Here is a 17,024-nt window from a genome sequence, read left to right on the forward strand (position 1 = left end):
ACATGTGATATCATTATTTCTTAAATGAAGATACAAATACGTGTTACTTGAGTTTAACTATTACTTTGATAATTTGGAATAGGTATAAAGATGCATTTGTGTTTCATTTTTATTAGTTAAAAGATTAAAATTCAACTGTAAGGTCCTAATGAAATTATAAATTCCAAAACGTAATTGGACGCAATTATAAACATAAATTTTTCAATTATTTGATTCTTCATTAAAAAAATGTTTACTTACAACTATAAGATTCAGCAAATAACCATACCTACATTTTATTGAGGTCATCGTACTCTTCTGCTCCGTACTCCCACCAGCTCTATCACAAGAAATAAGAAAGTACAAGCCGTTACTTTAGTCAGTCTGGTCGGCTGTTTCATCAGCGGACCACAATCTTGTACGGTCGTATAGATTACAACGCACGTTAATAATTTTCGTTTATCTAAGTTGAAATTAATAGTTTGAAAGAAAAGAACGTTAAATATTCCTCGATTTTCGTCGAGAGCAATGCAGTGGCTTATCTTACTCTGCTGCAGTGAGTGAAAATGCAACTTTGTTTCCGTTTGTAATATTTCACCAAATACTACGAACTAGGACTATAAACATCCAAATTACCTAAAATAATTATTGCCCGACTATTAAAATCGGGATTGCCGATTACTCAAATTCTGATAATATGAATTATTTAAATAATTTGATTTTTAATATTCAATTAAACACAAGTAGCAATTTACCATTATTTTATCGTCAATATTCGGTCACAAATGGTCACTTATGTCACACGTCGATCAAGTGACGTGTATTTAACGTTAATTTAAAACAAAAAGCCTTTGCAATAATTGTAACATTATAAACGTTAAATTCATCATGTACTCTATATTCGTAAACGACTTTTAAAGAGGAAATATTTATCTTACTACCTATTGTATTTTACTACCTATTTACTTTTTTAAGTTATATATAAAATTTTTATTCAGTACCTATGAAAAAGAGATACATTTTAATAAGATGTAAGGTACTTGAGCCGAATAAGGCCCAGCACTAAATAAGGCCCACTTTTAAATTTATTACTTTAAAACTCGCTTTATGTCTGCAGTACACGCTTAAAAGATATGTTATAGGAAGTAGATAAAAAGGGATTAAAGAATTGGAATCGGTAGCAACACGTTTGTTTAACACAACAAAAACTTCTATGTATGAATTTTTATAACAATCCACTTCAAAATTTATCAGTTTCATAATTTATTACAATTCATTATAATATTATTCAACTTCCTAGCTATGGAAAATAACAAATAAATCAATTTTTTGAAATGAGTATAAGTATTCTTTTTTAAACAATGTACTTATTAAATAAGGCTCACTTATGTGGTTATTATTATAGCTATTATTATTTATTTGTTATGTGTGGAGTTTACGCCAAAGAATAACGATTTTCAATAAAACTGCTATCTTTTAAGAAGCCAAAATTGCTTTAAAAAAAATTGCTAAAAATTTTTAAATATTAAATATCCCCATAAATAAAATTTAAAAAAAGTAAAATAAATTAGTTGGCCTTATTCGGCTCAGGTACCTCACATATTTCATAGATATTGGATATATAGCTGGAATCAATGGAGTAATTATTAAAATTTATAAATATTTTTTACAAAATCTGACTTTAAAAAATGCATTTTGAATGATTATTTAAAAAAATTAATATTATAACAAGCAATTCAATTATTATAAAAATTATGTCCTTTTAAATAAGTAAAATAAGTAATTATATAAGAGCTTTAATTAGGCTATTTTAAATTAAAGTAAAAAAATGTGAACCACGGTTTTACATTTTCTGACGTGAATGCTGTCTGATACTTTGTATAAATCCTTTTGTGTAAAGATATTTGAGGTCCACCTTTAATGTGGCATACTAGAGATTTCTTTTACTTTGTTATCCTGACTCCAGACAATACAATCTAAAAATTTTTAGTCTATTAATATGATTAAGACATTAAAAATTTGTTAGAATATCAAAAAATTAGTTATCAACTACATGTTAATCTAAACTTCCAAAGCTTCTTTGACATGTTGAGCTTTCTGTTTGAGGTGAGTTATTTTTGGTTTTGGTTTTTTTTAGTTTTGGCTTGTCTTTAACTCTATATTTTGCAAATTAGAATCCACTGCAGTTGGGAACCTGATACTTTTGATGGAATGTTGTCAAACATGTGACTCACTTTTGACGGATAGTTCAATGAAAATGCGTTAGGATTTGTAATATTTGCTGAAGAGGACTCCAAAAAGAACCGAAACATTAAAAAATAAAGAAGATCTTGTGCAATGGAAAGTAATTAATGTTTTGTAATTTTATCGTTAGGCACCTTCATCTGTCTAGACTTTCATTGGCCTTGAAAGGATTGTTTATTTTTATTTTTACGAGGATTATCCTGAAAATCTTTTCAATCCTTTTCAATCCGTGCATCCAATGCGCATAAATCCGAGGTTCATCTGGACAAAGTTTTCAGTTCATTTTAATCCGTGCGATTCTTCGAAGTTTAATTGGAATGAATCCGACAACATTCTAAGACACTCGATAAACCAGAATGGATTGAAATATACTGAAATGAATTCAGATTTTCATAAATACGCATTCGCGAACATTAAAGTTAAGTTTTCAATTATAATGCATTTTTATTTATTTATATACTGAAAAAAAGGTCAGTTATAGCTAGTAAATATTGAGTGGAATAGTTTCAACTAAATGTTAAATATAATTAATCATAACTTTATTTTTACAAACATTTAGTAAGTATTGTTATTGATAATACCGTTTGGTACTTTAACATTTACTAAATATTTGTAAAGGCAAGGATAAAATAAAATATTTTTAGTTATATTATCTCATTTATCAACATTTAATTGAAATTATTTCATTCAATATTTGGTAGCTGTAAGTAAACTTTTTTTTAGTGTAAGAATTGCACGAGGCATCCCAAGTAACACAGCAGTGCTTGCAAAGCGATTATATGCGCTTTTTTAAAGCTTTGTTAACGCTTTGTAAACGCTAATCGACGCAAAAAAACTCAATATGGATAATATTTCAGAGATTTTAAAGTGGTTAATAAGCGTCGCTTAGATGCGTATCAACACTTTACAGTTCATGAAATCTTACTCACATTGAATTCTTTTGAGTTAGTGGCCTTGTAATTTGGTCCCGGAACTCAAATTAGACAGGTTTCATTTATAAAGATTAATCTCAATAAAGTGTGACAACAACCAATTTCACAAATTTATTTTTTGCAACGATTACACGCATGATCTAATAATGAATTTTCTACTAAATAAATGAGTAAAAAGTTCATAGAACCAATCACATGCGCTTATCAATTTAGCAGAAACCCCGCTATCTTATATTATTAGGATCAGCCTATCCCATAATAAACGACATTATCCTAGCAAATTAAAAATAATATTGTTCAGCAACTGCCACAAGTGCACTTAGACTCGCTGCATATGTATCTTCTGGCGGCCTTCATGGAGAAATTCGATTCGAAAGAGCTACAGAATCTTCGGTACGAATACGATATTCGCTGAAACCAACCTTACAATATCCGGATCAACAATGGCTGTGGTCAGTCACTTATTTTTCAGTAGACTATACAATCATTGATGGCAGATGCGATGAACGACATATTGGGCAAAGGTAATACACACACACATATGCGCGTACACGCACGCACGCACGCACGCACACACACACAAAATATACAGAGTGTTCCATTTTAAATAATGCATTAAGATTTCTCGAAAACTATTTGCATTAAAAATTCATTTTTACGTAAAAATGAAAATAAGAAGTACAACCTCCAATGGCCTTGATCTTGACAAATGTTATCCAGGACATGATCCTGAACAACATTCAAGAGGTTTTAGCCGTCGGTCAGACAACTTGCATAATGCTAATGCCGGCTGTACTGTAACTTTCGAGCCTTATAACTCGAAAAATACTTAATGAAAAAATATTTTATTATAGTGTTTTGAAAAAACTCTTGAGGTAAGTTACAAGAAAATGTAATAAAAAATAGAGGGTTCCATCTAAAAAAATTGACGTGATCTTGACCTGGCCTTGGCGACGCCACCCAAGGTCAAATCAATTGTACCTTCTTATGCCCCCTCCGAATCATACAATTTCTGTTTGAAATATTTTTCCATATATGCCATAGTTTTTGAGAAATCTTAATGCATTATTTAAAATGGGACATCCTGGTATATACAGGGTGTCCCAGTAACTCTGTTACAAGGTAATATCTTCGTTACTGTTAATGATACGCAAAAATGCTTAATGAAGAAATTGTTTGGTTCGAAGGGACACACATTATGATGGGAATTATTTCTTTCTCAAGGTCATATTTTTAGAGCTTTCAAGGTCATTGATATTTTTTTAAATGGAACTACATATTTTTATCATTATATCGTAATAGCTGAGGTCAAGACGAATCCAATGACCTTAATGCCATGATCTTCACGTGACCTTGAGTATGAAAAATTCAGAAATTTTGAGGAATGGGTGCGAACAATGAAATAAGTACAATAGAAAATTTGGCACAAGAAAATTTATTGTAATAAATGATCAAAATTGTTTTCATGGACTTCTAAACATTTGTTAATTCAAGTATTAAACAAATGTCGCACATCTGCGAACATTTGGGGTGTTACAGCAACACAAGCTTGTTGGATTCTCTCTTTCATGTCGTCACATGTCGTAGGCTTTGTTGAAAAAACTTTCTCTTTAATAAAGTCCCATAGAAAAAAATCTAAAAGATTAATATCAGAAGAACGTGGCGGCCAAGGAGTCAAACTTCCTCTTCCTATCCATTTATTTGGATAGAAAATATTTAATGCATTGAGAAGAACGAGTGTAATGTAGCGATGCACCGTCTTGTTGAAACCACATAACCAGACGTAAGGATAGGGGAACATCTAATAATGACGGAAGTGTATTAAGCAAGAAATTTGTGTATGTATTGCCATTAAGAGTCGTGTCAAAAAATGTGATCCAATTAGATAGTCACCCAAAATACCATATCATACATTCAACGACCAACGGTGTTGAAACTGCACAGTTTGCATCCACTTAGGATTTATTGAAGACCAGTAATGCATATTGTGTCGATTCACAGCTCCAATATTATTAAATGTGGCTTCGTCTGAAAAAAGTATTTTTGGTAGGCATGTATCATCCTGAGTTGATTTTTCTTGTATCCAATTACAAAAATTCACTCTCTGGATAAAATCGTTTCCAGTCATTTTCTTGATGTAAAAAAATGTGATATGGGTCCTATTATTATGTAAAATCCTTGAAATAGAAGATTTACCGATATCACTATCTCTACTTTGAAACGTTTGACTATGATACTATGTGAACAAATAAATTTTATTTCGCACCAATATCCTATGTTTGGCCTGAAAGGTATCACCTCATGGATTGTGTGTGATTCATCTCTAATGGACCGTGATTCAACATTATTTAATTTATATTACAATAATAGAACATATCTGATATTTTAGATTAAAATTCAAATAGAACTGAAAATCTGCCTTATGAATCCTTCTCTGTTATTTAATAATTTATTATTATTTTTATTATTACCATGTTATTTTATTTTATGTACAGTGTGATTGATTTGACGGAGAAAGTCGGGCCTCTGGAATTGCCAACAAATCAAACAGGTTCAATAGAAGTGAGCGACCTATCTTTAACAGGAGAAATGGGTTTGTGGGGGAAGAGTTTGGTACTAAAAGATAATTATTCGCCAAGAACGATATGTGCTTCTATTATTGTAATAAATACATATATATTATACATATATATTATACATATATATTATACATATTTTACAAATTTTAATAAGAAAAGGAAGACACAAATAAATATAAAAATAGTAGGAAATACTTTATCCGGTCATGGCGGATCTTCGTCCCTATCTAATGATAATATTTTGTATGAATTTATGCACAATTTCCGGTAAATTTAATTAACATTATAATTTCAAGCAAATAGTGTGCCGATTATATTATTTGTCAGTTTAAAATACAGCCCCATACTAAAGTCGGAGAATAATAAATTATATTTTAACAAGTAATTGAATTCTATTAATGCTAATAAGCACCTTCCCCTCTGTTTGGGAATCGTGCGCCCCTTTGCAGGGGGGAAGGAGGAAAGAGTCAGGGGTGAGAGTCATGCGCCTCTATGCAGGGAGGAGGAGGGGGAGAGTCGGGGGTGTGAGTCGTGCGTCCCTTTGCAGGGGAGAGAGGGGAGGTGAAAGTCGCTTCGTGTTGAAAGTCAAAACCTATGTGGAATAGTATTTAATATTGCATATATAGCAGGAATAATGAATTATTTTTTAAACTTTCTTTTGTTAATAACTTTTTAACGAATAACGAGTGATGGCTAAAATTTGTTGGAGATCACTCAGGGTCATGACCTTGACAACATATGTCAAGGTCAAGGTCATTGGGGGGTCCCCTGATCTGGAGATTTACCAAAGTTAGTTGTTGATAATACAGGGCTCAAAACTTACGATAAATATTTTATAGAGAGATTATTTAAAATATTTTAAAACGAAAAATAAAGGAAATTGTTTAAATTCGTAAGAAATATAATTAGGCACAAAGATTCTTGACCGAACATGGCATTGTCTACTCATTTGTGTTTGATATTTTATCAGTCAATTTTTATTCGATAAAAATATTTAGTAAAATTATTGTTTTAAATCGACTAGTTATAAAATTATATTACTTTGATACTTCAAATTTCCAAAAACTAATAACAGAATAATTGTACAAAATGTCCCAAAATTGGTGATAAATATTTAAAAGACAAATTCATGTGGAGACTATGATGATAGTTTCAAATGGAAATAAATTAAAAATTACGAATGACGGGACTAGAATTTTGCGCGATCAGAAATGACAAGATTGTCCAGTGTCATAGTGGAAAATTCGCCGGCTCGTGTAAAGGAGCCATGGCAGTGTCTCGAGCTAGACGCTACGCTTTGTCTTAGTGCCGAGACACTACCGTGCCTCCTGATTCAGGATACTGACTATCATGATTCCATTCCTGATGTCACCATTGACCTGATGGTCAATGTGAATACCATATGTGCTTTTTCGAACTTCACTTTAACAGTAACAAAATTCACACGACATTAAACTTTTCGTCTTAAAATGTTACTAAGAATCTGTCTATAAAATATTTATTATCAGTTTGGGACATCTTGTATTATTAATAACTAACTTCTTTTGTACAGGTTCTTGAAAGAGATATTGAGAAATTTGCTCAGGCACGTTTTTATGGTCCTATTGCTGGAACAGTTTTGTTCCGATGGTTGGACAGTCAAGTGGGCGATGATCCTGATACAATTATTCACACGAATTTACATCACATTCACAAACAAAAATTACAATCGCTAAACTACACCGAGCATCATTGGAAAATATACGTTACTGACATTTTAGAAACTGGCAAAGGTCGGTAGGTGTAAAATTTTACATTTAATTCTAATAATCATTAGTTGTACAATTTTTTATAATGCATATTATATGTACATTATTGAAATTATCCATGAAATTATAATTATTTTTTAAATGTTTACGTTTAGATAAAAACAACTGTAATATATTACAAAATGTATTCGATCCTAATAATTCTGACGTTGGAAAATCTATCGGAGATGTCGACGTACGTTTAGGCAAAATAAAAGTTGCTATTAACTCGCAGGAAAGATATAAAACCTTTTATAGAGATTCAGAACTATCTTTACTACCAACGAATCTACTTGGTCCACATCGTCACTTATACTTAGTTATCTTCCATCCTGTACATGAGGATTCGTTTTTGGCCTGTGCGAAAATAAATCACCTTAAACCAACATATACCAAGTAAGGATCATATCATTAGCCTTATTAAATACGATAATGAAATATGTTTCGACCTTCTATTAGGTCATCTTTAATAACTTTACAAAGTCAGTTAACTTATTTTATAATTTATATCTATTGCTCCCCATGTCATTGAAACTAAAAAATTCGTTCACGCTTTCATTGAATAAGTCGCTGATATAGCGCGTGTACGGGATTGATATTAAATGCATCTCGATTAACAAATTTGTTTAACAAATAACAATTTATTTTGGTAAATTCAGAAGTGATGCTATCCCAAAAACCGCAGTTTTTTCTTCATGTATTGAGCAAAACTATAAAAATACATGTATACCATGTTTTAAGAGGGGGCTTGTGATTTTTCTAGGAAAAAATTCTATTTAAAAAACGAATAAGACAGTTTTATTTTTGAACGTGTGGCAAGTCGTATGCTCCTAGGCAGGGAGGGGAGATGGGGTGGACTTCGTTTCGCGTTGGAAAATGTATGTATGGTATATACGTGCAGTACATGCTCTCCCCCTGTGGGGGGCGCCATTGCATCCAACAAATACAACCTAATCCAACCCATATTTTAATAATGGGCAATGATGCTCTGCCGCGCGAAGGAATTATTCTCACACGGGAATGTTCGTGAGCTGATGTCACAGTTTCGTATCGGTTGCTTTCAAAGATGTATCTGGGTGCAACATTAGGTGCCTGTAAAGGACACTTTATAATTTTCTTGTACTATATAATTTTATTGTAGTAATACTTAAGTATTATATGTTCACATGTATTATATTTTTTTATGTAGGGTAAACGGGGGAGTAAAGTGCCATTTTTGACATTTTTTGCTCTAAAACAAAGAATATTTAACTCATATAGATGATCGTGCTGCTATTTATCGAAACTAGAGATATTTGACTACAGAAGGCATGCAAAAAATATGTACATATACCCTTCATTAAAAAGATATTATAAAAACAATAAGTAATAATAGGCTCAAGAGATTAAATCCAATGATATGCATAATGCCTCTATGAGCCAACACAAGATATTAGTATGTGAAATAATCAAAACTTTACTAAGCAATTAACGTATATGTTTCGATACTCGTTTCGGGTCCTCTTCAGTACATAAATTATTATAATAACGCAAGTACAATTAACTAATATTAAGGTCGCATTTATAAGACTGTGTCCAATCTTAATGGCAAGTTGTACATCAAATTGACCGATTTGATGTAATGTTGATTCGAAATTTAATTATTAATTTAATATATAAACAAACTTATGGAACACCAATGGGTTCCTCCTTATCACCAGTCATTGCAGACATAATGTTGCAGGATTTGGAAGAGAATGTATTGAGCACGTTGGACTTGCCCATATACTATAAATACGTTGACGATTTCTTGCTAGTTTGTCTCAGGGAGACATTAAATGACATCCAAATGAAATTTAATAGTTATCACGAACGGCTAAAATTCACTGTGAAGTTTGAGGATAATCATCATCTTAACTTTTTGGAAAAATCTTTGATTAATATTAACAACAAAATTATGATTGACTGATTCCATAAAGAAACCTTTTCGGATAGATAGATGCTTGTCATTCTTCTCGAATCATCCGACTTGCCAAAAAATAGGATCGATTTATAATCTATTAGATCGCGCAATTTCGTTGTCTCACCTGCTATTTTATAATAAAAACATCGAATTATATGCATTAACATATTGTTAGACAATGATTGTTAGACATCCTACAGATCTTATTTTCAATGTTATAAGTAAAAGACTTAAATATTTGTTAATAAATCTAGGTTTTCGAAGGATCTCAGTCCTACAGTGGAGAATAAGAAGAATTTATATCCACTAAAAAAAGATTTTGTAATTATTCCATTCGTTAAAGGTATCTCAGAGGCAGTAACTTCGATTTTTGATAAATCCACAACCATTACCTGCCTTCGTGTTATTAATAAGCTTAACAAATTCATTAAGCCTCAGAAAGATAAAAATGAATTAGTTCTACCAAATTAATTGTAAAAACTACAATGCATCATATGTGGGCCAAACAAAAAGGCAATTGTGAACGAGGCTCAAAGAGCATATTAATAACATTAAATATGATCCATCAAGACATTCGGTTATATCGAAACACATTGTAAATAATGACTACAATATGGATTGGGAAAATGTTAAAATTTTAGAAATCGAAAATAACTATTACAAAAGGATGATTAGAGAAATGATTCATATTAAAGAGCAGACTAATGGAATCAATTGCATAAAAGACATAGAAATGCTGGATGGATCATATTCGGACATCTTAAAAGAACTCTTGAATAACAAAATATTGTTAATTCTCACATACATTATTGTTTATGAAGTTCATTTATATGCTTATATCATTGTAATAAGCGTGCATTCGTAGTCATCCTGGAACACGACAAGAGTAATAACAATAGAAAAATCTGTTACTGCCAGACAACCTCTCTTTTCGAAACTGCTGATTTTATGTGACACCTGAACTGTAAGTTCATCGCTTATTCGGACTATTAACAATTGTTTCTTTTTATAAAAAATTGTAAAATGATAATATATATATAGATTATTTTTCACATCATTGACGATCACAAATATCATTGGACTTAACGTTGATTCTCGTCAGTTAACGAGGATTTCGATTACGAACTTTACATCCGACTACCTTAGTGCGGACATAGTATGCAAAAACTTTATATCCACGATTTATGACTGAGATCGCTGTTTGGCAGACGGTACGGAGCAGTATTATATTTATATATCTTATTGTAGAATGTCAGTAGGGAAAATTTTATGTAACTGATGCAGGCTCTGTGAGTCGAAACATATGTATTTCTGCGTCATTTTTACATTATAGTAATTTATTTTCATTCTTATAATAATTAAATTTTATATAAATTAATTTTGAATACTCTATTGGGCTCGATTATTGATAGTTTGTTGAAAGATAAAACAAGTAATATTAAAATAAGATTTCTTAAATTAATAATTTAAAAAATTTTTCAGGGCCATAATTAATTCACGTGGCATTAGAGGTCAAATTACGGCGATTCAAGAAACGCCGTTCAATCCAACGTGGATCAATATTTCATTAACAACAATAAATGATTTGGAAATTAGATTATGGTACGCCACTAAAATAGCGTCTTATAGGATTCACGAATTACCACCAGAACCGGCAAAAAATGTCGGAATTACTGTCGATTTATGCTCAACTACTAAGAAATTGTTCAATCCTTCAAATATCGACGAAAAGACTACTCCACCACCAGGTAATTAGACAACAAAAAAATTATAAAATAATGTAAATACGGTATTTCGTATATTACATATAATGTATTAATTAGTAGAAAACTTAAACTAACGACAAAATTAAAAATAATATTAAACATATAATAATGAAACATATAAAAACATTTTAATTACTCTATAACTTATTACGTAGGTTACGGTACTCAGGATCAATATGCTATTGGCGACTTATCTGGAAAGCTTCAGGACCGAAAGGAAGGATCATATCACAATGATATTTTACCTGGAAGCGCTAAACTCAGTGGAATTTATTGGGATACATATTTACCACTTTCTGGGATTCACAGTATTATTCACAGATCTTTAGTTCTTTACAGGTAATCCGAGCTAATCCGTGTGCAGAAAGTCAGGTCGTTACATTTCTTAAAGAAAAGAGAATAGAAGATAATAGAATGGAATAGAAAAGAAGAACACACTCCTTTTTCCTAAAAGAATGTTTCCTTCTACTTTATACACTTTACGTACCTATAAGATAGATAAAATAAAAAAACATTCTTTTTTACATATCATTATACTTCTCATGTTTCAAAATTGTTTATCATTTTTAAATTATCTTTATCAAAACTTTACAAACGAAAATAATCGAACAATTAAGGAGATCTCCAACAAGAATTACCGACAATTGCAGATTGCCAATTTCTCCGAATTGGCTTTATAGATCATTAAATCTTTTTACACAATAAAAGTATGCACAAAAAAAACACCGGCCACATTAAACTTAATGAGAAAATCGAAGAAAAAATTAAAAATTCACTTTATTTCAGCTCTCACACAGCTGTCACTTCAGGTTATAATTCCTATATAGTACAGAAATTCTGTAGGTCGTACGTACTAAATGATACCTTCTCCGGAAGCGTATGACATACACAAACAATTCTGAGTTTACGAAATTGTGATCAAAAGCCTAACAAAAAAGATTTTCCAAAATTAAAGTCGTCTTTTTTGTATAACAATTACTTTTTTCCTCTTTTATAGATTCGAAAATCCTTTAAGGATTAAAGTATACACATTAATACGTGTCTGTGAGGTGGATTTATTTCGAGAACGACAAAAAATTTCGAAATTGAAATCTTAAGAAAAATTTTTTGTCTTTCTCGGCATAAACTCCACCTCACAGACAGGTATCAATACGTATATTGAATTGCGTATATTAAATGTGTATATTGAAATTTGCCTATTTTTATAGGATGGAACAAGTGATTCTTTAATTTTGTTGAGTAGTGTATAATCAAGAATTAAACTTTTAATCATAACCATTAATCTATAAATTGATTAAATTTTGCCCAACACTGCGCGACAACTACCACTTGACAGTTATCTATAACTATAATGCCATTTCAAAAATTACAATTTGTAATCGCAGAAAAGGATAGATCATTTTTAATTTGTAAAGTTCAAAGCTGCCCCAGTACAAAGCTGCTCTCCTCTCTCCTAGTATAATAATTAAATCGTGAGCCCCCAGACAGAGAAGAGGGTAGAATGAAAGTCGCTTCGCGTGAAAGTCGCGCGTTGTGAATAATATAAATTATATTATATTAATAAATCTCTTATATACTAATTCTTATAAATATAAATTACATTTGAAGACATTTCCATGGCAATTGCTGCTAATTATATCAAATATTAAATAAGAAGCAACTCTATATGCATATAAGAAACATGCAAAAAATATAAATAATCTTTTACTAAAAATACAATTGCTTATTGTATTCTTAATTGTAGTGTAATTATAATATCTTCATACAAAGATACAAGAAACTTTTTAAGAATGCTTAAAATATGCAAGTGTATACACAATGCAACATTAGATACCTACATAAAAGTATTTATTGTTAGAATATTTTTTAGAGAAAGATTTCTATTGTGTGTCTTAACTTCTCATAAAGGTTTGCTCTTCTAAAAAGGAACACATATTCGTATACACATAGTCTAATTATCATATATATTGTATTTTAAAAGTTCTTTCATAATGTATTTAATGCAAAAAAATAATTCCTTATTAGGTACAATGAGACTGATAACACAGGCATGGTTCCATGGGTGTGTGGCACGTTCGTACTTTATACACCGCATACCAATTGGCAAATGTCATTGTATACAGCGGAAGTGATATTCAGATATCCCATTGTTGGTCGGATACTTTTCCGACAACCTAGAGATGATCCTGAGACGGATACTACCATAATAATAGAATATCTCGTTCATGCAGATGGCAATGCAATAAATAATACTGCGAACCACAGGTAACAATATAAAAATAGATAGAGTAGGCTAATGAGAGTCAGCAACGATAAACGGCACAATTACTTAATGAATAATCAATACTTAGAAATTGGATTGATGTCTTTTTTTGACTATACTCTTTATGGAACTATAGTAAATATGTGATAGAATAGAACGTGGTCAGATGCCGCTGGTAGGCGAGTCAGTCGCGCGCTACCTGAAAACGCTCAGTTCTCTTTTGTTATATAGTGTATATATTCTTGAGATGACCGTTAAGGGTGTAGCAATAGTTTTTCGGCCTTCGAGGCGCAAGGTTCGTAGCAAACATTGATTTAAAGTTATTGATCTGAGTTATTTATTTGGTTTATTAGAGATAATAGTAGTAATAGAGTAGTAGTAGTAGTAGTAGTAAGAAACACAGGTGGGGCTATATGACAGCCGCCTAACGTGACCTAGATCTCTAAGGTTCCATTGTCACTCCCTGTTTGTCTCCAAAGATTAGATCAGCCCCGTACCGTGTATTAGGCTTATGAGGTCGCCTATCTTTGTTCCGTCCAGATTCTCAGGCATCAGAAACGTGTTGCCCCAGGATCAGTATCTCTTGCAAGCAAGCAGAGGGCAGCGACACAGAAGATATATGCTGTCCTCGCTTTCTTCTCCACATAGCCGGCAATTTTTATGCTCGGCTAGTCCAATGTTGTATAGGTGTGATCTGAGGGGCAAGTATCCTGTCCGGAGGCCTATGTCCATTCTCAGTTTGTCTCTTCCCACAAGCTCACATGGATGTATACAGTTTTTTTCCTCTTTTCCTCGAGGTGTGATTTTCAGCTCAGTTTTAGATCCAGGTGCACTCCTAGATACTTCACTGAGCAGGTATATTCTATTTCCTTGCTCCAAAGCCTTAGCGGCTCTATTGGTTCAGGCTTGTATTTTCTGACGAAAATCATGGCCGAGATCTTCTCCGGATTCACCATCAAATTCTTCGTTCTGCACCAGTCTTGCACGATTAGTAAGGCTTCGTCCATGCGTTCCTTAAGGGTCGTGAGGAAGTTTCCTTTGGTAACTATAGCCACGTCATCTGCGTAACCGTAGACCTGAAAACCAGACTCCCTCAGTTTTATGAGAAGCTCGTCCATTACCAGGCATCAAAGCAGAGGGGAGGGATAATAATATACATACATATATATGTCTAAGGAAGAGTGGTCTAAATTGGACCGTCTTCCAAATAGAACCTTTTTAATTTAAATGAATATGGTTATATATATAAGCAGATTTGCGTACTATTTATAATCTAAAGTCCTTATAAGACACCGGACATGTGATAGCAGTTTGACAGTTCTCTGTCATAACATTTATAAAATAAAGGCAAATATGTATTTTCAGCCATCGTGCGACAATTTTTCCAAAAAAGAAAATTCTTGTAAATCATCATTTAAAAGTGTTAAAAATTTGAAACGTAATTGATTTAAGATAATTAAAGAGTGTAGAATTCAAAAATATTAAGCATGATCACTTTTACGATTTATTGTAAAATTTTTTCCAAAGGACTTGTATCCAAATCGGACAGTACAGATAACTTATAGGCCTGGTTGTAGTACCGGTGATCGGCTGACCAGATCTGGTCCAAGGAATTAAATCAATAAAATATCATGAGTCTGATCACTCAGATTAGTTGAGTTTTATTGATTTCGATTCTAACAATATAAACTGTCAGTAATTTTTTTTCTGAAAAAATTTTTATCTTTAACTGTTCAAATTGCTCGTTTTTACTCAATACTAAGAAAAATACATTAAAAAATATTTTAAAATTCTATATAAAAATCCATAAAAATAGAAGTTTTCTATCTGAACCAGGGGATGGTCTGATTTGGAACCACCTGTTACAAATCAGACCGGAAAAAGCGTTTTTACGTTTTTCATTATTGTTTAATACAGGTGACAGATACGTCACAATGGTCTCAAGCAAAAATAAAGGGAATAAATGATCCTTCTAATGGCATCTTCGATTTTACGATCGGACTTTATTTACGTCTTGTAGAGAGCAAAAATTGCAAATAGGTCCGATTTAGACCACTCGCCCCTATTTCAAAGAGTATTTGAACGTATTGAAAGGGTATGCTGACCAAAGTTATTGTTCTAGAGTTATTTTGCAGAATAATATGGAATCTAACGCATTCAAAATTGTATAAAGTAACAAGTCATCATAAAACTAACTTAATCTTTTTTATTTCTATAATCATTTGGAACATTCACAGCAAAATATGTAATATATATTTTTTTAACATTTAAATTTTACACTTAAATATTACAAATGTGAATTATCGTTTTCTTAATAATTGTTAGTCATAATGGACGAATATTTAGAAAGGAACGCGCGTCTTGAACATGCCTTGATATTTCTTCAAATTCAAATGGCTAGGCGTCTATGACGCCGTGTGTACATCCCGGAACTTTTTCATTTTTACCGAAACAGCCAAAACTTAGCATTCTTTATTGTTTAGGTGGATGATACATGAGAATCCATCAGGGAAAGATTTTTACAACTGGACAAATCGATGTTTAAGCACTGGATCACCCTACAATCCATTTAAGGTACAGAAATGATCTAAAATGTTCCAATTCGTACATTTGAAAAATTAAATATTTTATATTTAACATGTAATATTATGCTCTTCATCAAAAACGTCAATAGAGTAAAAAAATTAAATTATCATTATTAAGTACTTTGACCGCTTTATAATTTTTTAATAAGATGATTCTTTACAATATAATTATTTTATTGAAAATCTCACGGTATTTATCCATAAACATATTTAAATAAACAATAATAAATAATTTATTATGGCTATAATATCAATACGATATAAGTAAGAATATTGAAGCCTATAATGATCGAAGCTGAATCTAAGGGGTTACACCACTTTGAAATTTTGAAAAAATCAAAAAAAATTTTTTTTGCTTAAATGACAGTTTATACATATGAAAATATAACTTCATTAGTAAGAATGAAAAATTTGTTTTAACGATTTTTTAACTTCGCGGACGGGCGAGGCGGGCGTCGTTTCTCGACAAAATTGCTAACAGCAGTTCCTTTGCACTTCGTAAGGAGGTTCAAATGAATTTTTTCCAATAGACGAGATCATAACCAGTCGATCGATATCGATCAGAACAGAGGGACGGACTTTTATCAACTTAAAAAAGCTTTTAAAACGTAATTTTAAAAAACATAAATAAAACATAATAAACTCAAAACATAAAAATGACAAAGAAATTAAAAAACATAAAAACGACCAAAAAAAAGGGATCATATGCTCGCAACCTCCATGCTGCGTATGGCTGCGGCGGCCAGTTTCAGCGTCATAACACAATCATTAGATTGTTATTTAAGAAAGTATTCATTATTTATAGAACGAAATATTGAAAAAGCTTATAATCAATATTAAATAATTAAATCTAAAATTGTTTAATCTTTTCTGCACAGGTACACAGAGAGAAAAATGTTTGGTATTTGTAACTATAATTATATATTACTATAATTATGATTATTACT

General features: G+C 31.5%; 1 protein-coding gene across 1 annotated transcript in view; it reads left to right on the plus strand.

The window, feature by feature from the left end:
- Positions 1-379: 379 nt before the first annotated feature.
- The window catches only part of Rsod (Related to Sod), a 26,412-nt gene continuing 9,767 nt past the window's right edge, over positions 380-17,024 (plus strand). Inside the window, exons 1-9 of the mRNA XM_018453512.1 lie at positions 380-535; positions 3,457-3,679; positions 5,651-5,816; positions 7,287-7,506; positions 7,638-7,917; positions 10,946-11,211; positions 11,385-11,568; positions 13,255-13,494; positions 15,976-16,066. Coding sequence (XP_018309014.1) covers positions 508-535; positions 3,457-3,679; positions 5,651-5,816; positions 7,287-7,506; positions 7,638-7,917; positions 10,946-11,211; positions 11,385-11,568; positions 13,255-13,494; positions 15,976-16,066 — 1,698 coding nt within the window. The 5' untranslated portion in view covers positions 380-507. The remainder of the gene's footprint in view (positions 536-3,456; positions 3,680-5,650; positions 5,817-7,286; positions 7,507-7,637; positions 7,918-10,945; positions 11,212-11,384; positions 11,569-13,254; positions 13,495-15,975; positions 16,067-17,024) is intronic.

The sequence above is a fragment of the Mycetomoellerius zeteki genome, unplaced genomic scaffold, assembly GCF_001594055.1.
Source record: "Mycetomoellerius zeteki isolate Tzet28-1 unplaced genomic scaffold, Tzet1.0 scaffold39, whole genome shotgun sequence".
NCBI classification, from domain to species: Eukaryota; Metazoa; Arthropoda; class Insecta; order Hymenoptera; family Formicidae; genus Mycetomoellerius; species Mycetomoellerius zeteki.